The sequence below is a fragment of the Phascolarctos cinereus genome, unplaced genomic scaffold, assembly GCF_003287225.1.
Source record: "Phascolarctos cinereus isolate Bilbo 61053 unplaced genomic scaffold, phaCin_HiC Scaffold_4;HRSCAF=312, whole genome shotgun sequence".
Classification (NCBI taxonomy): Eukaryota; Metazoa; Chordata; class Mammalia; order Diprotodontia; family Phascolarctidae; genus Phascolarctos; species Phascolarctos cinereus.
Window position 1 is genome coordinate 350,014,371 of NW_027555847.1, and position 23,571 is coordinate 350,037,941.

The following is a 23,571-nucleotide window of genomic DNA, read 5'->3' on the forward strand; positions in this document are numbered from 1 at the left end:
GAATCATTACAAATAAAAAGAATTTGGTAATGTATATGAAGAAGGGGTATGGCTGTATTTGAGTCATTATGTGGAGTCCGCAGCTGTGGCAAACAGAAGCTCATATTCTGCAGGGTGCTTGCTCTGTCATTGTTACCCACACAGGGAAAATGTTCTTGAGTTACCAACTAGTGATTACATAAAGCACCTAACAACTATAAATGTGAGATCTCATATTTGAGAATTTTCACAGAATTTACTAGGTTATACTATGTTCTTGAAAGATGTCTGATCAATAGGCAACAAATAAAAGGAGTTAGGTTCTGAATCTTTCCCATTCTGCCTTTTCATTCTCTCAACTCCAAGTTGCTTCCTATTTCTCCTAAACTTCTTCCCAGGACTGTAAATGGCAATATACATGTCTTATGCTCTTATATAGTATGTTGCTGTGCCATCCTATAAACCTTTCTACCTTCCCTCAATCATCTAGGGCTGGGGCCAGACAGAGAGCTCATTATCTGATTTTACTCCCCACCACCAGATATTCCCAGTGTACCAAAGCATTATCTGTGCCTGTCAGATAGGACTAGATATAGACAATTGCCTTGGGGGCTTTCAGGATGTCATTAAACATTGGGAAAGTTTACCCTGCGGTAGAGATGATCTACTAGTGTTTATAGATATTAGTACATTTGAAAATGGCAGAAGTGTCGGAAGCACCCTCTGGAGTTTATATGTGCTAACACACACTCACATAAAACCTTGGCCCAACCAAGATCCCTTTGTGATGTCATTAATACATTATAATCAAAGTCTGCTGTTACTTCACAAAATCCTCTGGTGACACTATTTAGCTAATCGTCCTTTCATAATATTGTTCCTCTGAAATGAACTGCCCCCTTTGATGTTGTTTCACTTAGTATCATTTTTGTTCTTGAAACCAATTGATTGGGTTAGTTGGAGGGGGGGGCATGCTTCCATTTCCATGGTCTTTACAAGAGTTGCAATTTTAAACTATTGGCAAAAACTCCCTCCTTCAGCTTGTACTTAAAATAATAGGTTTTTGCAATACAAAATATCACTTGCCATTGCACCTCAATCTATTCACTTTTCAGACTCTCACCTGGGGGCTGACTGGTCATGATAGCAGAGCACAGACTCACTCTAGCCAACCAGATCATCCTTTTAGACCTCCACTCCAGCCACATTCTTTCCATCTGTTCTGTCACTTCCCCTCCAGTTCAACAAAGCTCCAGAGGACATGCTCTCGCGTCCTTAGACTACTTAGCTTTAGAACTTCTGCCCTAGGGGTGAGCTATCCCAATAGACAAATCAGGGAGCACAAATTTGTGTAGCCCATTATATCTAGTAATCTCCCAACCTCCATCTTGGTTATGTTTTCTCATCTGGCTCTGCCACTGTGAGCACCCCTACACATAACTTCTCTGCCTCTTGCTCTAGGAACCATAATCATATACATACTACCATATTGATACTACCATACCATTATTTTCCAAATTGCTTATAGAAGCAGACCAATGAACTCACCCACATTTGCAATCATCATTCCTGTGACTTTGCAGCCCCCCAAAACCCTTGCATGGCCACTACTTTCTTTAAATGTATTGTCCCCCTCTAATAGAATATAAACTCCTTGAAGACAGTGACTATGACACTTTTGTATATTTATCTTCATCATTTAATGTAATTATTGGCATGTAGTAAGTGCTTAAAATATCATTCTATCATTCATTCACCAAAGTAAAGGTCCTTGGTAAATGCTATGGGATGATAACAGTGATATATGTAGACATTTGGAGAATGAGAAAGTATTGTAACCTGTTACTACTATTTTATATTTGAACTAGTCTGGTATTCCCAAGTCATCAGAGAGATCAGATTAGGACAGTTAGCCATAGTCTTCCTACAAAGTGAATCAGTCTACTGTTGCATCTTACTTAAAGAGATAGGTGGAACCAATATGCACTGCTTATAACAGTGCCAACCTAAACGTAGCAAAAACAAAATGTTCTCTATGCTTTGAGGCAGCAGAAAATAAAATTGAAATAATGATCTAGAACATCAATCCTCTACTGTGGGCCAGGCATTTTGCTAAGTTCTAGGGTTACAAAGAAAGATAAAAAAGCCCTGAAAACAAAGACAAAATAAAACAAAACCCAGTCCCTACTATCAAGGATCTCACAGTGTAAGGAGGGTGACAATAAGCAAACAATTATGTTCAAAGAAGATATAGAAAGGATAAATTGGAGATAATCTCAGAGGAATGCACTAAGATTAAGGAAGACTGGGAAAGGCTTCTTGCAGAAAGTTTGACTTTAGCTGAGATTTGAGAGAGTCCAGGAGGCAGGAAAGAAAGGGAAAAGGAATAAGCATTTATTGAGTACCTACTATGTGCCAGGCATTGTACTAAGCACTTTACAAATTTATCTCGTTTGATCCTTAAACAACTCTATGAGGAAGGTGCTATATTTATCCTGATTTTATAGTTGAGGAAAGTAAGGCAGACAGAGGTTAAATGACTTGTCTAAGGTCACACAAATTTGAACTCAGTCTTCCTAATTCCAGCCTCAGCACTGTATCCACTTCACCACCTAGCTTGCCACTCCAGGCAAGGAGCATAGCCAGTGAAAATGCTCAATATCAAAATGTGTAATATCTATTCATTCATGCAATGACAATTAATTAAGCACCTGCTATGCACTAGTCACATAAGGAGATATAAAATAAAACTTAGGACTCATCTTGAAGTAACTTAATTACAATACAGAATTGGATGTGATAAGAATATGAAACAGTACACACAATACTATATACAATTTAAAGAAGAAAGTATTTCTGGTTAAGTGTCAGAGAAAGATTTGGAGGCTGAGGCTTTTAAATTTTATTTTGAAAGGCTGGTACGACTTCAGTAGAAATGAGGAGGGGACAATACCTTAAGCACAGGGAATTTTCATAGAGACTAGCAATTGTGTAAGGTTTGCAGAGGGTAATAAATTGTTCACTTGAATAGAAAATTGAGTTATAGTAATGATTAGTGTAAGAAAAAGCTTGAAGGACAGTCTGGTTCCAGATCGTACAGGGACTTAAGTGCCAGGTTAAGTAGTTTAGAATTAATTCTATAGGAAATAGGGTACCATTAAGAATTTTGAGTAAAGGGATGATGTAAACAGATCTATGGGAATGAATGATGAAAATTAGCAACATTGTGAAGGATCGTCTGGGCAGTGGGAGGGATCATTAAGATAGTCAATGGAAGGCAGTGAAGGCCTCTACTAAGGCAGTATTAGTATGGATAGGAAGAAGAGAACTGAAGTAAGATTTCATAGGATCATAGACTCGAAGACAGTGAGCTAGAAAGGACCTTAATAGCCATCTAGTAGGTAGGTCATCAGTGGGTGTAGGAAAGATTGATGAAATCTTTGTAAACTGGCTTAAATATTTCTGAGCAAAACAATTCTAATTATGTATGTGTCTATATGTATGTATTTATCTGTATACATTGCATAGGTATACATGTGTATATATGTATTTATATGCACACATGTACACATGTATATATAACATGTATGTATTGTGTGTATATGTTATATATGTATATATAATATTTATATATATGAAAAGTTGTTAAAGAAAGCACTTGGAGTTTGATACCTATTGAAATGAAGAAGCACAAAAACCATGAACATAATTTGGGAAATATTTTTGAAACAAAGTTCAGAAATTCATGGTATATTCATTCATTCATTACTTCACCAAATATTTATAATGTATTTATTAGATCTAAAGCACTGTGATGGGTGCTGTAGGGGCTTAAAAGATGAATAATACATGATCCTTAGCCATGGGGTGGTTACAATCTAAGAGAGGAGGGAAGACAATTATAGAAGCAATTAGAAAGAAAGCAGAATGTAAAACATACCTCGAGAGACAAAGTGCTATAGATATTCAGAGGAAGGAGATAGAATCCCCTAATAAAAAGATTGGAAAAGGCTTCCTATGGGAAGTAGCCATAGATCTGAACCTCACAATGATGCTCTGGGGCTTTGAGGTGAGACCCATTGCTATATTCTCTATCCTCACTCATATGTGTTACTCTTTGTTCCCTGTTGTGATCCTCAGAACTTATTAGAACCCCTTCCTGGTTTTTAGCTCTCACCAGCTCTTTTCTGGGTAGCTATCCCAATGTAACTTGAGGAGAGGAATTCAGATAGTTCCCATTCCTGACTTGGAATATTCTAAAAGATTTTAAGTACTATATGCTATAGGGAAAATTGCAGGGTCTAATGACCAAAGAATGAGTTATGGGGTTATATAGATTTTTTTTTAGTAAATATAAGTCTTCTATCTACATACACAAGATATTAAGTGAATTGAGTCTGATTATTTTTTGTCCTTTCCTCCTAATTCTGACTAGATTCTTTTTTCTTGTAAACCTTGTTCTAGAGTCATCTAGCAAGGTGTTTTTAGAGTTCTTGGTCTCTAAAATAGATTTGATTGATCAAAGCTGTAAACATATATAACATTTTAGAATCCACTTTTCCAATTCTTAGTTCTAAGTTTGGAATTCCTTAGGCCTTGACAGTCACCTTCTTTTATGGTCTCTGAAATGCATTCTCTAACCGCTATTTCTGGCCTAGGAAAAACCTTTGTCTTTCCTCTAGCTCTATGATTGAAAAAGACTCCCCAAAAAGTTATCTCTTGAGCTTCAAACTGTTTCCTCTCAAAGTCATACCTAGTTCAATTTGTTCCTAGATTTTTAAGAGATAGGGTTCTGGAAGCATCTCTTCCCTTGATGTTGATCTGTCTTCTGTGTTCAGTTGGTTTCAATTGAATCCATTAGCCATCAGCATGGACAGCATGTCCTTATAGTAAATTCAGGGTTTTTTTTTTAATCTTATGCCACTAGACCAGTTCTCTTCTCACAGGAAGCCATGTGACCAGTTATCCTTACCATTCAGTATGAAAGGCAGAGGAGTACGAGAGAGAGAGAGAGAGACAGACAGACAGACAGACAGACAGAGATATGGAGTCAGGAGATCTGAATTCAAATCCTGGCCCTGGTACTTGCTTTGGGTGTTCTTGGACAAGTTAGTTTACTTCTATGGGGCTCAGTTTCTTCATTTGTAAAATCGATGGGTCACACAACATTTATGTTTAATGTTATTTCTAAGGTTATTTTCATCTCTAAATCCTATGATTCTATGATCTAAGCCACCATTAGCCTACAATCTGAGCCTATAACTCATTCACAACATTGCCTAGATGGGGCAGCTATTGAAATCATCAATAAAAGAGGGAGAGGCCAGGGAAATGGTAGAAAATGGCCACCAGGATCTAGATATGTTAATGGATCTAGATGGAGTGAACCTCAGAAAAGAAGAGGTTACCAAGTGATAGTAATAAAGGGAGAATATGAAAGTGGTAGTGAGAAATGCAAAACATATATATTCCTCTTCCTGGTTCAGTGTGTGAGTTTGTCACAAGGAAAGGTGCAGTTAGTGTTGGATGGCTGGATAGCTAGTGATTCTGTGTCTTCTGTGGGCAGCGACGTTAGTATGAATAAAAGAAATGGAACAAGAATGGGAAGAACAGGTCAAATATGAAGAGCAATTTAACAATAGAACTAGAGTTTCAGGGGGCATAGTAGAGAGAAAGGGTCCCAGTGGGATACAGACATATAAGAGATGGAATTAATGAATATTATTATGAGTAGGTAATTGGGGCTGGGGAAAGGAGCTTAAATCTAGACATGTTTTCACTCAAAATTGCAGTGATTCTGAGTAGAATCCCATTAATGGATTGTAATGCTCTTCCCAAAGCTATATTAATGTTGACCTAATTATCATTCTCTGCACAATTAACAATGGACATCTTTCCTTAGCTCATGTTATAGCATAGGCTTCTCTCCTGGAAAATGGTGTTCTAGATTAGCCTAGCACTTGGAACATGCAATATTAATCTTTTTGTGGTTGTTCAATCATTTCTGACTGTTTGTGGCCCCATTTAAAGTTTTCTTGGCAGATACCAGAGTGATTTGACATTTCTTTTTTCAGCCCATTTTACAGATTAGGAAAATAGGGCAAACAGCATTAAGTGACTTGACCAGGGTCATACAGATAGTAAATGTCTAAAGACAGATTTGAACTCAGGAAGATGAATCTTTTGGACTCCAGTGCCTGTGCTCTCTATCCACTGTGCCACCTAGCTGCCCCTACTTAATTAATCTTACAACCTATAAAATCGAGCATTTTGCATTACCATGTTTGCCCCCTCTGACCTTAAGGGCAAGGTCTGCCACAATAGATAGTGAGGATTTCTACAAGTGGTAGAGAGAACATCAAGAACAAAGATAGAAAGATTGAAAATTCAAGGTAATTTTAGAGAAGAGTGAACAATTCCACCTCATTTAGTTTCAATTAGCAAATGCTAGTTTGACACATACTATATATACACCATTGTGCCAAATGTTGGGAGAAGCACAAAGTTTAGATGATCCAGGGTCTCTACTCTCATGCAATTTAAAGCTTAGAGCAGGGGGTTGGGGGGGGAAGATACAGACATAGATAACTGTAATTTACAATAATATATGATAAATGTATCAGAGAGGTACAAAATAAAGGACTATATGCACCCCTCAGGGAACAGCTTTACTGATAAAAGGCATCAAGGAAGACTGAATCAGCGAAGTATTACTTGAGTTGAGCTTTAAATGATAGGTAGTAATTTAATATATGAAATGAAGCAAGGGAAAATATTCTAGGCACAGAGACTATTAAGAGAACAAGGAATTAGGAAAGCAAAAGGCAAGTTTGAAGAATAGAAAAGTCCAATTTGGCTAAAACACTGTTGTTGTTTTTAAGTCCTCATGACCCCGTTTGGGGTTTTCTTGGCAAAGGTATCAGAATGGTTTTCCATTTCCTTCTCCAGCTTATTTTGCAGATGTGGGAGCTGAGGGAAACAGGGTTAAGTGACTTGCTCAAGGTCATGCAGCTAGTAAATATTTGAAGTCAGATTTGAACTCAGGAAGAGTTTTCCTGGCTTCCGGCCTGACACTATCCACTGTCCCACCTAGCTACAGATAGATAGATGACAGCTAGCTAGATAACTAGATATAGGTAGATAGGTAGGTAGGTAGATGGATAGGCTAAATAAAAGATAAAAATAAGGTTGGTAGATAAGCCTAGGGGAAATAATAAGAAGTGACTGATTAACAGGTAAGCATTACTGGGGAAAAGTATGTAATTGCCCCTAGGTATTTTTGTTCAGTATTTTTTTTATTTTGATATGCTTTAGTATTTTTGCTTGACTGTTTTAATAGAATCTGCACTAAAGTCTTGGACTGATTTCCTACCATGGCATTGAGTTGACCTGCATTCTTGAAAGTTATTTGAGAGGACCATGAACTATTACAGGTTCTGTCAAACTGAAAAATCTTGAGTTTGATTCCTAGGGTGCACTGCAGTCCTGCAGTCTAGGGATCAGACCAGCTAAGTTTGGAAATTTTCATTACTGGCTAGACTATAGAGCCATAGATTTGGGGGGCACAACAACTCTCAAAAACTGTTTTCTAATAAGCATAGTGATTGAAATGGGTTCATGGAAGAATTATTACCCATTCCTATGAAATTACAGATTCTTGAAGTATGGGCATTCCAATAGAATTCTTTAAAAACTTTAAAACCACAAATTATATGGAAACATGTTACTTTTACATCTATAGGCAGCCAACTTGTTTAGACCAGGAGCCATATCCAAAGCATCATTGCTCCATCAGTAACAGGTGTATTCTAAGTATAGGCCCAGTATCTAAAAGAAAGTAAACAGTTTCTGAGTATTGAGCTTTCAAATCTAACCCATTAAATATGCAGTATGCCTTTTAGAGACAGAACAACCATATAAGAAGTTCGCGTTGCATTCAACAATCATTAATTAAGATTTTATTAATATAGCACCATACCAGGTCCATAAAAGACATGAATAAATAGAAGACCCTGCCCCTCAAGCGCTCCTAATTTAGGTAAAGAAACAAAGCAGACATTTATCAAATAGCTTTAGAATAATGATGAAACAATGCTAAGCAAGTATATGATAACACAGTATAAATTGCGTGTGTGTGTTGCTAAAAGGGGCATGAGCAGAGGTCATATGGTGAATTATTTCACCATGCAGTAATATTTGATGGTAGAAATCATAGCATGATATGGCTAATAATAGATCATTCTCATTTCACATATGAGCAAACTGTATCCCAGAGAAATTTGCTCAAGGTCATATGGTCAGTAAGTGGCAAAGTCAGGATTCCAACCCAGGCCTTTGACCTAAAGGCCATTGATTTTTCCACTACCATATACTATATCTCATGCCAGCAGATTATATGAAAAAGCCTAAGCAGTCTTCTTAAGCCACCATAATGAGTCTTTCTGTAAGCCTATTTGTGTGTAAAGTATTTTGTGTTTCAGACATTTTTGCTGCTATGAGAGAAAGACCATTGGGTGTTTTCTCATTTGTAAAGTAGAGATAACTCAGAACCACCATGCATTGTTGCTGTAAAGAATAACTAAAATAAAGTGAAACTTTTACATTCATCAAATTGCCAGGTTTTTTTTTTGGCAATTAGCTGGGTCAGTAATATTTCATTAAACAGATCAAAGAATTATTGAAATTTGAAGCCAAAAGAGACATTAGAGATCAATTATTTTAACTTTCTAATTTGATAAATGAGGAAACTGAAGAGCATAGAAGTTAAGTGATTTGCCTAAGGTCACATAGCTAATTAATTACTGACAGAGCTGAGATGAGATAGATGAGGAAATAGTCAGAAACTTGCTAGGAATAAACTCCAAAACTTACAACTTCCATTCAAGACTGGTGTCTTCCTCTGTTATTGTCTTTTCCAATGCAAATAGACATATCTCCCATTTTACTTTCATATTACAAAGGACAATGTCTTCAGAGGCGTAGATTAGACCTTTCAACATTTTTTTAAAATGTGCCATAGAACTGTCCAATGTGCTAGAAAAATTCCTTTGTTTTTTTAAATCATCGTAACTACCACTAATATTTCTCTTTCTTAATTTTCCTCCTCAAATCAAAAGGGAAAAGAAAATAAAAGAAAGTTATTGGAGCTTTAAAAAATGTACAGATAAAGACAAAAAAAAAGTTCATGGGAGACAAGCATCACATCTTTTGAGCTGATATGTTGACTTCCATGTACACAGAGCCCCCCCCAAAACAAGTTGTACACAATAGCAATACATAGTTTTACGTGCAATACACTTTTTCTATTTTTCTTTGTGTATGAAAACATTCATGTTTGTCAAGTTCAGAATGACAAAAATGAATTATTAATCATAAAATAAATTAATAACTATATTTGTTGAATCAAGTTTAACTGGAATAACAATAATTAGGCTGAGCATCTATTATCTACTGCTCTTTTGCTATAGCTGGTCTATGGTCTCTTCTGGTTTTGATTATGTCTTTTAAGCTCTTCCTACAAATTTCACTCCTTTAAATAAAACCATTACATGAAAAACCTAGAATTTTAAAAGATACTATAATGAAATTTGCTTTAACAAAGGCTTCAGAACAGGAGTCCTGGAAGCAGTGAATTACCTAGTGTTTCTAGAATGCAACTTTATTTTTTTTCAGGAACCTTTTCAAGAACACGTAACCTGTATAAAAAGCACCATGCCTGTACAATAGATAGTTCAAATGAGCATTTCATTCAATATTTACGTTGGCCTCAAAATTATTCACTTGGAAACAGATATTTTGAGGAACAAAATAGGTGGGAAAGATATAGCAGATACCCTGATCAACCTAGCTTAGCTTTAACAAACATGTTAGAAAGAACTTTTACATTATCTCTTCATAACAACCCTATGAGGTTGACAGGGCCCTGATTATTATCCTCATATAGCACATAAGGAAACCAAAGGTCGGAAAAATTAAATGGATTGCTTAAGGACCTGAAGTTGGTTAGTGGCAGTGCCAGGGATAGAACTCAACATCCTTTGGCTTCTAGTTTAGTGTACAATTCATCATTCTATATTGGAGACAGCAGACAACCAGAACACAGTATTATGGTCTGCTCAGGGTAATTTGTTGACCAATGAAATAATGCAAAGTCAGAGTTCACTTGCACACCATCTCTGTGCACCTCTTTTCTGAAGTAAATCCCAAGGTGTCCTTTTGAAGGTCTGAGTTGATCCTTAGAAGAACTGACTCTTTGATTCCAGAGATGGGAGGCAATATCTCCTCTGTCTCTTTATTTCCTACATCCTCTATTTTTGGGAGAGAAGGGTCTTTGTTGTTCTGTACTTTCATACAAAATAAGCTATTCTTTAGCTGTTCAAATGTGAAATGGGCTTACTTAAATGAATGACTATTCCCATGCCTTAAAAGCTCTCCCCTGCACCACATGTACCTACTTTCATTTTCATTTCTCCGATGTAATGCTTCTACTTTAGGAAAAGAAAGATTTGCACAACAATGGACTAGAGAGAATAGAGGCACCATGAGTGAATCCAAATTTTGAGAGGTTGGAGAGACCAAAGGCTTACTACAACTCTTAGACACTCATACTCTTAGCACTTTGGGACTCATTGTGTTGCTAAGATTTTCTTGTGCTCTTCCCTTTTTAAAAGCAGGTGGGCTAAGACATTTCTTTGGAGCCTCTGTGAGCCATTTCTCCTGTGAGAGTCACATCTCCAGTCTGCCAAGGATTGAAAATTCAGACAATCACATGGATCATTCAGAATGGTGCCAAATAGATTCCACTGAAAGCCACTGACAATTATTGCAGCACACGTCACCCAGAGATGTAGCAGCTCCTTCTAGAATCTGGCATGAGGCTTGTCCTTAATGCAACAAAGATGACACCTATGCGTGCAACACTCCCTGTGGAAATAACAGTTTCTGTCTTCTTGTGGGGAAAAAGGTAGATGGGGAGAAAGTATCTTCTCTTGGAATGTTTGACTTAATACAGCAAAGTCTGAGTCCTAGTTGCATGAACACCCCTTCTATCACTGGCTAATTGCTTTTTGCAACGACCAGATTTGGTATTAAAAAAAAAAGTCACCTGCGCCAAAGATTAGGAGGAATATTAGAAAATGCCTACTGTAGTCACAGAAAGAAAAGAGTGGAAGGAGTAGAAACCTCAAAAGACAGCTTTATTACCATGAAGGGTGAACAAACCCTAAAGTGGATCACAATTTTGGGAAAAATTAGTCCCAAACTCTCTCAACAAAGTGGTCCAAGGAGTCACATCAGAAAGCAGACGAACGGCAGGGGGGAAAGGAAAGGAGGCAAAACAAGTGGCGCGTACCAAGTTTAAAAATCTATATGTATGAAAGCCAAGACTAACTGAGAAACTGTGAGGAAAGGAAGAAACGCTGAGAGAGAATTAAGGGGAGGAGGAAAGGAGGGTGTACGAGCCGAGAGAGCAGAGCAGGAACATAAAGAACAAAAGCCCTAGCCGAGTCTGGCGGCGGCAAGGAGGGAGCATGGGGTGTTTTGAATAATTATTAAAATTAGCATGTGTCTGCGCCATCCTGTGGGTGTGGTGCAGAGCGGAGTGTAAACTCTAGCAGGGCTGGAGCAAACATTGGATTATAGGCAGTGAGCCTGCCAGGCAGAGGAGTACAGGAGACAGGAGCGGGAGGCACACGGAAAGCAGGATGGCTTCATCTCAAGGGAAGAACGAGCTGAAATTCGCCGACTGGATGGCAACTTTGCCAGAAAGCATCCACAGCGTCCCCCTCACCAATTTAGCGATCCCAGGTACGAATGAAGTGGCTGCCCTGCCCGGCTCCAGCCGGAGGGGCTGGGGTGGGTTTGCTCTCTCTCTTCTTTCTGCCCTGCCACGCTCCTCTGCTTTATCTGCTACTGAGTGGCAACTTGCCACTGGCTAGAAAGAAGCTATTTTCTCAGGTTTAGGGGAACACATGCCCAGGATCCCTTGGCTTCCGGGCGTTTGGCAAATCTCTGGGGACCAGAACCCCTAGGTTGGTGTCAAGGTGACTGGGGTTTCCAGTAGCTTTTGGATTAGTCTGTGTGCAAGGGTGGGGAGCTTTCCAGAGATGCTTGGAGCTTTAGAGCCCCCTTGTCCTCCCAGCACTATTTTTTCCTTCGACATTGGGGGCCAGGCGGAAGGAGCTTTGGGGAGCTGGTGAAGGGGGACCGTCTTGTACGGCCAACCTCAGTGCGCCTCCAGGGATCGCGGCTTTCAGTTGAAGGACCTCAGGCTCCTTCCGCGACATAGAATTGAGCAGCTTTGGTGGATTTCTCGGTCAGACCCTCCCAGGTCATTAATATTCTTCTCGGGTCTTCCTTAAAGGGACAAAGCATCTTCCAAAGAGTCGATGAAAGTTCGGAGGACCAGAAGAGGTTGTTCTTGGAAGAGGTGGGCGGTTGGGATAGAGAGGTCAAAGGAGACTTTTCCAGATGTGTCCAGATGCATGCGAGAACCGGGAGGTCAGAGCAGGATGGGCTTGGTGGCTTGTGGGCTGTCAGGTGCAGTTCCGCGTCTGGAAGAAGTGCATGGCAATGGTATGAAGAGCTCTTGGCCAGAAAACCAACCTCAAGGATGTTAGCGGAGGGAGAGCACTTGGTTCCAGAGTTAAAACCGGGTAGGACTTTAATTGGGAGCAGGATTTAGAAGCCAGAGAAAGGGTAAGGGGAATGAAAATAGGTAGAAAAAGGAATTCTTCCAGATGAATTGAACCTCTCTGAAAGAGAAACTACCTGACCTAGAAAGTTACAGGATATTTCAGACTAGTTAGGGCTGTAGGTGAAAGGCTTCTATAACAGAAGCATGCCATACCTTCTGGCCAGGAGTACAGGAAATGAGGGGTCATTTGCAGAGTTCACAACACTAGGGACGTGGTCGGTACTGGGTACAAATTCGACCATTACTTCCCAGCGGGGTGGAATGTGCCCAGAGAGCTGTAGATGCCGCTGTCCATTTCAGGACCTCTGTAAAGGGCTTGTTTGACTCGTTGGGGCCTTCAGTGCCTTCTAGCCTGTTCGGATCCAGGTTCCTTGGCCAACTGTTCTGCCCCCGTAGCTCCCTCTTCCCCTACCCCAATCCTATCTCAGAGGATGGGATCAGGTACTGAAAATCTCCAAAGGCTCCACTGAAGGACGGCTGAATTTGCTCAGTAACTGGGTTTGTTCAGCATATGATTGTGAATTTAGCATATCTTTTGCAACAACTGCAAGCAATGACATTGAATAGGTATTCAATCATGTTGTATTCTTTACTATTCAGGGGTTCTAGAATTTGGAAATGTTTGTGTTCTGACACTAAAAATGCAGTTTTTCTTGAGTTCTAAGGATCCTATAGTGAAAAGAACACTTCCCAAACTCCACTTTTCCCATCCAACTGGCACCTTGTAGATTGAAAATTATTCCCTCAAAGAAAACTGTGCAGAAAGTATATGATTGGGCTTGCTGGAAACATCTTAGTCCTGATTTCCCTGCATCTCTGATCCTCTATTTAGTTTGCATCATATTTCATTTCTTTGATCATACTAGCATATACATTGTTTTATGTGGAGGGCAGGGACTAAAACCATTTGACAAAACAGGAAAGAAAAAGAGGCAAGACAGAGTTTGAGTGACCTGATTAAGGTCACATAGCTTTATATTTTGTCATTAAAAACATTTATAAATAGTGTATTTTATTTTTTTGGAAGCCCATTAACACTTCATTATTAGGATTTATATTTTGAGGAGAGTGTATTGATCATCTAGTCCCATGCCCTCATCTTATCAGTGAGAAAACTGAAGCCCGGAAAGGTTGCTCCATGAGGTAGGTAGGCCAGTTATTATTAGCCCCATTAGCACTTACAACAATATTTGGAACACAGTAGATGCTTAATAAATGCTTGGTCCCTTTACCTAAGGATCACATGGCTACTAGATGATGTAGCCAAAATTGAGCCTTTGTCTTTAAAACCTCCTTCTATTATATGACAACCCAAAGAAGGAGGTCTTTTGTTATAGAAGACTTGGAGAAGACTTAACATCTGTAATTATTTGCTTTCACAGTGGTGTAACTAGCATGGAACAGGTGATACAGCAGCATATTTAGAGATGTTTGAATGCAAAAGGTATCAGATTCAGTCTAGGATAGGGACTGGGAGTGGGATGAGACAGCTTCCTTTCCTTTCTTATGCTCTAGCTTCCGTATCTGTTTGCTGGTGACACAGACCCTGTTTCAAACTATAAATATGATATGAAACTTGAGATTTTTGGTCTTCTACGCAGAATTTTTGATTCCCAATTTGAGTTATACCTGTACAGCTATCACTTAGTTTTAGAAACACCCTCATTACTACACCCACTGGAGGGTCTCTCTTGTCCCTGAGTCTCTGGGATCTTTCATCAGGATAAGACTCCTGAGTTCTGATCACTGTACAAGAGCCTAACTTTCTTTATTCATTAATTAATTCAGTAGATAGTAATTGTCTACTTGTGAAGAATACTACACTAATCTCTCTCTCTCTCTGCATGTAGATACAAATTTTAATTAAATCATGATTCCTGCTTTCTTGGAGCTTATAGTCCAGTAAAGGATAAAACACAAACATGTAACTATTATACACAACATTACATTATAGATAGAGAGGTGCCAAGCATAGGGCTTCATAAGGTTTTGTGGAGAGGTTGTAAAAAGGCAGAACCCTCCTTTGCAGAGGAACTTGGTGGCAGAGATTCCAGTTGTGTGGAATAATAAATATAATGTCATGTTTTTGGTATACTGATTTATTTTATTGATTTTCTTTTCTTCCTCTTTAAAAAATATTTGTAATGAGGGACACCTCTATGGGAGACAGTAGGAATGTGGGGCAATCTAGGTGATGTAAACACAAAGGATACTAATAAAGTCCATTAAAAATCAGGGGGCAGCTAGGTGGTGCAGTGGATAGAGCTTGGGCCTTGGAATCAGGAGGACCTGAGTTCAGATCTGGCCTCAGACACTTAACACTTACTAGCTGAGTGACACTTAACCCCAATTGCCTCACCAAAAAGCAAAAAAAAAAAAATCAGTCAGGACTAGGATGACATAATCACCCCAGACTTTGTTAATTCAGAATGGGAAAAGAGGACCTATCTGAAGACTTATGTCCCCTATAAACTACTTTTCTCCTTTTGGAGAAAAAAAAGGTGGAACATTTTTATTCTGAGATGTCTAATTGGAGACTATTAAACACTAATGGAATAATTGCCTCAAAATCATGCTAATAGCTTCTTGGCTGCTATGTGTTTACTTGGCCAGTTGTTCCAGCTTGAATTAAGTAATTATCTCCACCATTTAAAGCTTCTCCTCCACAACCAAATAAGTGTTTCAGCAATAGGAGGTATTTCTGCTGGAGCACCCTTAATGCTTTGGGTTTCCTTGGGTTAGGTGATTGGAAAGTGAAAAGTGGTCTAATTAAGAGAGCTAACAGTTGGAACAACTGACCTGGATTAAACCTATTGGTATAGAACATAACAATTGGCAGGTGTGTAACATTTATCACCCAAAGTCAGTGGCAACCTATTTAAATATTTCCCAAATGACTGTATCTTTTAATGCTTTCAGAAATGATGCCTTTCCTTGGCTGTTTTGCATTTAAATGGCCCCATAATTTAGTATTGATGAGGTGGAGAAATCAAGTTAGTCACTGGTGTTAGTTGTTTTACTTTTCAATTTGTTTTTAAAAAGAACTGTTATAGTAGACTACAATGAACAATCTCTCCCATTTGCTGGACTTTTTAGTGCAATTTATCATTTCCTTTTCTCTAGGACACAAAATTAAATTTTGATTCATAAATATTTGTTTAATGACATCCTAGCATTTGGGTTTTTAATCATACTCCCTCTTGCTACAAATTGGAGAAGTAGGAAAAACTGTACAAATACAGGTGTATTTAAACAGAGCAAAAAACAGGAAAAGGTAAAGGTATAAGAAGCAGATTAAAGCTGAGCATCATAATGGTTGGGACCAACTTGGAAAACCATCCTACTGCTATGTAACACTGATGGCCTCTAACATTTTTAAAGGGTGGATCATTTGTTTCTTCTAATATAAGGTATTTTAAAAAGAGAATAAGCTTGGGATTTTCTAAATAGAATTCCCCTTGGTTATAGACCAAATCTAGAAGAGGATATAAATAATTTAGCTCTTGGTTGGTCCCAGCTACATATCTGATGTAGCTTTGGGAATTTTTTTTTCATTGTTTCAATGAACTGACTCTTAGCAGAAAAAAATCTGGTTTTTAGAAAAAGATCTCAAAACTTAGGACAATTGAGAAATCCTTTTGTTTTTTCTTTTGATGAGGAGATACTTATGTAGCTAAACTCCTCTCTCATGAAACCAGCGTAACATTCCACTTATTTTCTTTGGAAAATACCAAAGTGCTCCTCTATCACCTCCAAAGACATTTTATTCTAGAGAAACAGTGTTAATACAGCATCAACTATTACTTTGCCAAGGCAACACTAACAGAATATTGTGACATAATAGAAGAGGCTAGGTCAAACACTTAATTTAAAAAACATATACTAATTTATCAGATAATGAATTTTATTGATATCTTGTCTTTTTACATCACAGTCATTTCCAAACATGTCCCCCTATCCTCACCCAGTGAGGCTTCCACTATAAAAAAGAAAAGCAATTACCACAACCAGGAGTGACTGAGTCTGATGGTAAATGCAGCATTGTACACCCATAGATTTACTTCTCTACTGGAAAGGAAGGAGGTGTACTTTCTTAGTTCTTCTCTGGGGCCTAGATTGACCATTACACTTACTCACTGTTTGGCTTCAGTGTGCTTTTCATTTACATCATTATTGTGTTTGTGTTATTGACCTCCAATCTCTGCTGACTTCATTTTGTATGTCTTCCTCTTTTTCTTTAAATTCCTCATTTTTGTTCTTTATTTCAGCACAATAATATTCCAATGCAATCATAATTTCCTCAGTAATTCTCCATTTTTGATCTTTTAAAATAATAACCAAATATAGCACTTGGAAAATTTCAAATTGCTTTATATCTTGCCTCATTTGATGCTCACAACAACCCTGTGAAATAGGTATTACAGGTATTATTATGCCTGTTTTACAGATGAGGAAATCAAGGCTCAGAGAAGCTAATTGATTTGCCTATAGCCACATAGCTAGTAAGTGGTGGTGCCACCCTTCTACCTTTTCCTTTATTCCTCTCCTCCCCCATTCCTGGCCACCCACCACCCATTTAGGCTGGCCGAACCCTTAGCTTGGATAAGATAGGAGTCACCAAGTCTACTCCTTCCAGGAAGATGGAGGACCATCAGACCTTCCCATTCTATCCTATATTCCTTGAGGTCTCACCATCTTCCCTGCCTCTATGCCTGTAGACCCCTAGCACTGTTATCTGACATACTGATGTAATATAAGAGCCACTAGGACTTGCCATCAGCCATGTTGCTTAACTTTCCCTTATTTGTAATCTTCCCCAATTAAAGTATAAGCTACTTAAAAGCAGAGGTTCTCTTGCTTTTTTCTCTTTGTACTTCTAGAACTTAGCACAGTGCTAGGCACATAGTAAGCAGTTAATAAATGTTCATTCATTCATTTAACCATCAGAGGTTATATGAACCTAAGTCTTCCTGATTTCAAGTTCAATATGCTACTCACTGCACTGAATATCTAGAAAGGGTACTGGCATTTGTTAACCTTCTTGGGCAGTCAATGAGCAGTAGAATCTTTCAGAATGAGTCTAGCTACTCCTACCCACTTCCTCATGTTAATTACAAGAGAAAAATTGGGCTATGAGAGAATATATCACTTGATTTACTGTGCTTTGATTCTCATCGTATTTCTGTCACTCATCAAACAAGGATAATCCAGTTTTTCCCTTGATGGACTGAAGAGATGCTTCAGCTGATATTCCTGTCAAAAGTTCTAATGCTGTCTGGAACCACAGCCCTTAATTAAGCTCAGTGCTTCTTAGTTTAATGAACCTAGTTGGGAGCATTTCTGATAAAGTAGCCCTTCTCAGTTCATCATGCACTTTGAACAATCAAACACAAATGAGATTTCATTCCTGCCAAAATGGCTCTTAAGTCACCAGTAAACACTTAGGATGAATGTTGAACCTTTCCACCTCATTTCCTTCCCCTGTGTGCCACAGCTGCATGCACCTTGGAGCTCAGTGATAGCAATGACACTTTTGAACCCCTCACACCTAGTTTAACTAGTCATGGTTCACTAGGGCTTTTAAAAAGCCACAACAGTTTCACCTTCCTTACCCATTCAATCTCTTTCTGAATGGTATTCTTGACTGGGCATGGAGGCTGTGAATATATGAAGTAGCAATAGCCAGTAGTGGGATTCTGTAAAAACAAAATAAACAAAAAGTAAATTGATATAGAATTGATTTTTTTTTTGCTGAAAAGAAACTTATTTATCCATTGCATTGAATTTGTGAGTATAGATTCATTGGTTCTAAGCCTGTTTTCATAGGAATAGAAAGTAACTACTAGCTATGCCACAGTGATAATCTAACTTTTTCAGGGGTCATTTATCTGTCGCTTCATCTATAGAGACAGTAGTCCAGAAATAAGTAAGATACAACAGAAAGAGCCACTAATCAGCCAATAACGATGTCACAAATTGCACCAGGAACTTTACATATAGGAGAATGCTTCAGGACCTCATTCAGAATCCATTTATTCTTATTCTAAACACAAAGCAAATACCTTTTGTCTAGACTATGATGGGTAGTTGGAAGGGCAATCCACTGTTAGCCCAGCAGTACATACTTCTTTGACAGGCACAGGTGAAGGACAATGAATTCAGTTTAGGGCTGAATAAAAAATGGACCAGATTGCATTTGGGAAACTTCCCTGTGCTTTTAATGATCCAGGCTGCTTCCTGGTGTCTTTCTCTGACACATATCATCCCAGCAATGCTGTATGGTTGTAATCCTTTGAATACCATTATCCTCTGAAGAATCAAGCACAGATGGTCCACAAGGCATTGGGATGGAACAGTGGCATCAAACTCAAATAGAAATGAGGGTCACTAATCCATACATAATGATCCCCGTGGGCTGCATATTTATTTCATATTAAAATGTAATATCTACTTTTATTATATTTTAAATTTTATTTTATTAAATAGTTCTCCATTACATTTTAATCTGTTTCAGGCCACACTTGAATATTCTGGGCTACATGTGGCTCACAGCTGCATATTTGACACTTTATGGTAGGCAAAAGTTGGGTGTGGCATATTTCTAATGATGACCTTTGTGAAATAAGTGACAAAAATGATATTCCTGAGGAAATCTGATTGGTGGGGATCACAGTCTCAGTGCTCCCCTGACGGCCATGGAATGTATGTATGTATATAAATCCTAGAAGATGTCCAGTACTTTTGATGCATCTACTGCAGATGTTCTATTAAATATAGAAACAGGAATTGCCAAGGATATGAAAGCATAGATGGGCGGCAATTCCTATCAATGTCAGTGAGATCACATGTCTACTAAATCACTTAAATAGGATTGAAAACAAGTTTAGTTATTGGATTTCACAGGTTACAGCAAATTAGAATGAGAGCTTCAGAACTGGAAGGGTCCTTTGATGTTATCCAATATCCTACTCACTTCATGAATTCCCTCTAAGTAACCCTGAAAGGGTACTAATTCATTTTCTTGAATACTATGGCTTATGATGGGAAACTTACTACATCCAATGGTAGCCCATTCCCTTTCCAAACAGCTCTAATTATTGGGAAATTTCTTATCTAGGATTAAAATCTGTCCTCCTATAATTTCTATCTATTAGTTTTACATTAGCCCTTTGGAGACAAGTAAAGGATGTAGAATTCCATGTTCAGATATATGAAAATAGGTATCATATCCCTCCATAAAAGTAGTATAATGTATTTAACTAATATGGCTCCTAGATGATATTTCTATAATATGTTAAGACCAGAAACATTTAAGCTATAAAATGCTATCATGATTACTTATAATTATATTTCAGTACTTTAATGGCATATTGTTATTAGTCTGGGTACTCCATTTACTGATGCAGATCCCAAAGCTGCTATAAGGAAAGAAGAAAAAAGAAGGAAGAAGGAAACAAAGAAAGAAGGAAGGAAGGGGAAAAAAGGAAGGAATTAAAAAATAATAAATAACAATAACACAAGCTAGGTGACACTTAGCCACCTAGTGACACTGGTCTAAGTGTTTTACAAATATCTCATGTAATCCTCACAACACCTCTGGGAAGTGGGTGCTATAATTATCTCCATGTTACATATGGGGAAACAGAAGTTGAAGCTTGCCTATGTCCACACAGCTAGAGCATCTGAGGCCAGATTTGAACTTGAGTATTTCTGATTCCAGGTACAGCACTCTATCTCCTGCACCTCCTAGTTGCCTAAGAAAATGCCTATTGACTGACTGACTGAGATGTAAGAGCTGCAAACAACAAACAAAAGAAACAAAAAGAAATTTGGACCATCTAGTGTACAGGGCAATATCGCTATGTATCTCAATAGCCTTTGAAGGCATAATTATATAGAATCATAAGATCTTAGAGCTGGAAGTCATCTGGTCTAATTCCCTTATGATGATGACTTTCTCAAGGTCTCAAAGGTAGAAAGTGAATTTCAGGATTCAAACAAGGATTTTTTGGTCCCTATTCTAGTGTGGTTTTTTTTTCATTCTGTGATGTCAGACCAACACAGTGTAATGATTGTGATTCAATCACTAAGGAAAAGTTAGTTTTTATTTGGTATGCTCTATTTAATAAGGCAGGGAAGAATATGATACATAAAGATTTCTATCCAAAATGCTAAAATTAAAAAAAAATTTAAAGCATTTCCAAGATTCTCTAAAACATTTACTTGAATGGGATACCTTATTTTCTGAGGATGGCAATAAATGAGATATTAAAGTTCTTGAGACCCCAAACAAATTGAGTGAGTGACTATAATCCTATCTGTTCATCTATCTTAACTAGAGTCAGAGTACACAACCCCATGGTAGTGTCTCTCTTAAGACTTCAGGAAGACTGTGCTCCCCAACCCTAGTCTCTCCTTCCAAGCTTCAGTCACACATTACCAACTGCCTTTTAGACATATTGAACTGGATGTCTCATAGACACCTCAAATTTAACATGTCCAAAAAAGAACTTACTATCTTCCCCTTTCCCAAACCTTCCTCTATTCTCAATTTCCCTATTACCATTAAGGATACTACCTCCTCTCAGTTACCCAGACCCAAACTTTGGTATCATTCTTTACTATCCATACCTACTCAACCTGAAAATCCAACAGTTAAAAAAATTATGCCATTCTTATCTTCACAATTCCTCTTGCACAGTTTGCTTTATTCACTTACACAGTTGCTCTCCCTGCCTCCCACATTCAGTTCATGCTCTCATTGTCTCTTGCCTGGATCATTGCAATAGCTTTCTAACCTGTCTCTTTGCTTCAAGTATATCCCCACTCCAATCTGTCCTCCACTAAGTTGCCAAGGTGATTTTCTAAAGAGTAGATATGACCATGACCCCTCCATGCTCAATGAGCTTACTCTATATCTGCAAGTTATTCCATATTATCTCTAGGTCTGGGGTTCTTAATCTAGGGTCCATGAACTTAAAAAAAATTATAATTATCTTTTGATATAATTGGTTTATTTTATAATATTATGTATTTTATTTTATGCATTTTAAAACATTATTCAGAGTAGTGGTCCATAGGCTTTCCCCAACATGATACATGATACAAAAAATCCATGATATAAAAAATAATGTTAAGAACCACTTCTTAGTGTCAAATATAAACTCCTATGCTTGCCATTTAATAATAGTAATGATAACAAACATTTATATAGTGCTTATTATGTGCCAGGCACTAAACCAATATTATTTCATTTGATCCTAGCAACAGCCCTGGGAAGTAGTGCTATAATCCCCATTTTATAGATGAGGAAGCTGAGGAAAATAGAGGTTAAATGCCTTGCCCAGGGGACCATAGCTCCTGTGTAGGCTTGATTTGAACTCTGCTCTGTCTTACTCTCAGTCCATAATAATGCTTAATGACTGACTGGACTGGAGGCCTTGTGCTTTGGGAATACTTTTTCTTTTTCTTGGCAGATATATTTTATATTTATTTCCTGGTCGTGTGATTATCTATCTGTCTGTCTGTCTATCTATCTATCTATCTATCTATCTATCTATCTATCTATCTATCTTCTTTGACCTAACAGTCATAGAGATCTACACCACACATACTCTTTAAAATGTTTCACTTTTAGAAGTTTATACATGCTATGCTTTCTACCAGCGCAAAGTACGTTGTTCTTAGAAACAGAAAATTTGGGAACATTGTGTGGTGGAAAAATCACTGGATATGAATGAATGAATGAATGAATGAATGAATGAATGAATGAATGAATGAAAAAGCATTTATGAAGCACTTAGTAAATGTGCAAAGCACTGTGATGAGCACTGAGGATAAAACAGGAAAATATATTTGGACTCAGATGACCTTAATAAGCTTAATCTTGCTGAGCCTCAGCTTATTTATATATTAAGTGGAGGATTAGACTAGATGAACTTTAAGGAAACATTCAGATTTCTCACCTCTTGCCTCTCCTCTCTTCTCTTGATGTTGGGAAATCTCAGTTATGAAAATCTCTTTAGCAATGAAGTTTTTTATCTTCTCCGATTTTTTTTAGTCCTAGAGAGTTTCCTAGGGACACTGAGAATGAAATTGATTTTCCCAAGGTCATATACCCAGTATATGCCAGGGGTAGGTAGGACTTCAACCTAAGTTATCCTGACCCTAAAATTAGCCTTCCATTTACCATGATGCTTCTTATAATGTAATGCACTGCATCTATATTTAGAACAATTGTGTGTGTATGTGTGTGTGTGTGTGTGTGTGTGTGTGTGTGTGTGTGTGTGTGTATTGCTTGTGGTGGTTAAGGGAACAGCTGAAGGAGGAAGAAGAAAGTATTAAAAATTCTTGAGATTTAACCATCATTGGCTTCTGTCAGAGACAAGGTACTGAAACAGATGGACCATCGATTTGTTTGCTGTGCAATTATTATATTCCTAAAATTCCATTACCAATTCTGGGAGATTGTCAGCTCCTGCACAACTGTATTTTAAATGCCAGCTAGTAGTATATGGAATGCTTCACACAAGTTGACTTTTAGAAATTTTCGTGTCTGTTTATCTTTAGTCAGCATTATAAATGACATTTTTCTTCTTCCCTTTTGCACAGGGAGAATCGTATATCTAAAGAGGAAACCAGCTACTGAGAGGTCATAGTTTCTGTTTGTCTGTATTCTCTTCTCTCCAGGGCCATATGTTTACATCCCATGTGTTGTGTAAAGACAAAGCCTGTGTACCTGGTGTGAACCCTGAATGCAACTGCTGCCCTCATTCTGTCTTGGCTCACATGTCCCCTTTTCCACCTGGTGAGAGAGGAGTAGAGCCTTTGCAGTGAAACTTTGGTTCCACACACCTCCCCTGAAGTCCAGCCCGACTTCTGCCTCTCCCAGGCCTGTA

The 23,571-nt window shown here is 38.1% G+C and overlaps 1 protein-coding gene across 1 annotated transcript in view; it reads left to right on the plus strand.

Annotated features, from left to right (window-relative positions):
- The first annotated feature begins 11,498 nt into the window (after window positions 1-11,498).
- PLCXD3 (phosphatidylinositol specific phospholipase C X domain containing 3) overlaps window positions 11,499-23,571 on the plus strand; it is a 227,702-nt gene continuing 215,629 nt past the window's right edge. Inside the window, exon 1 of the mRNA XM_020996350.2 lies at window positions 11,499-11,784. Coding sequence (XP_020852009.1) covers window positions 11,682-11,784 — 103 coding nt within the window. The 5' untranslated portion in view covers window positions 11,499-11,681. The remainder of the gene's footprint in view (window positions 11,785-23,571) is intronic.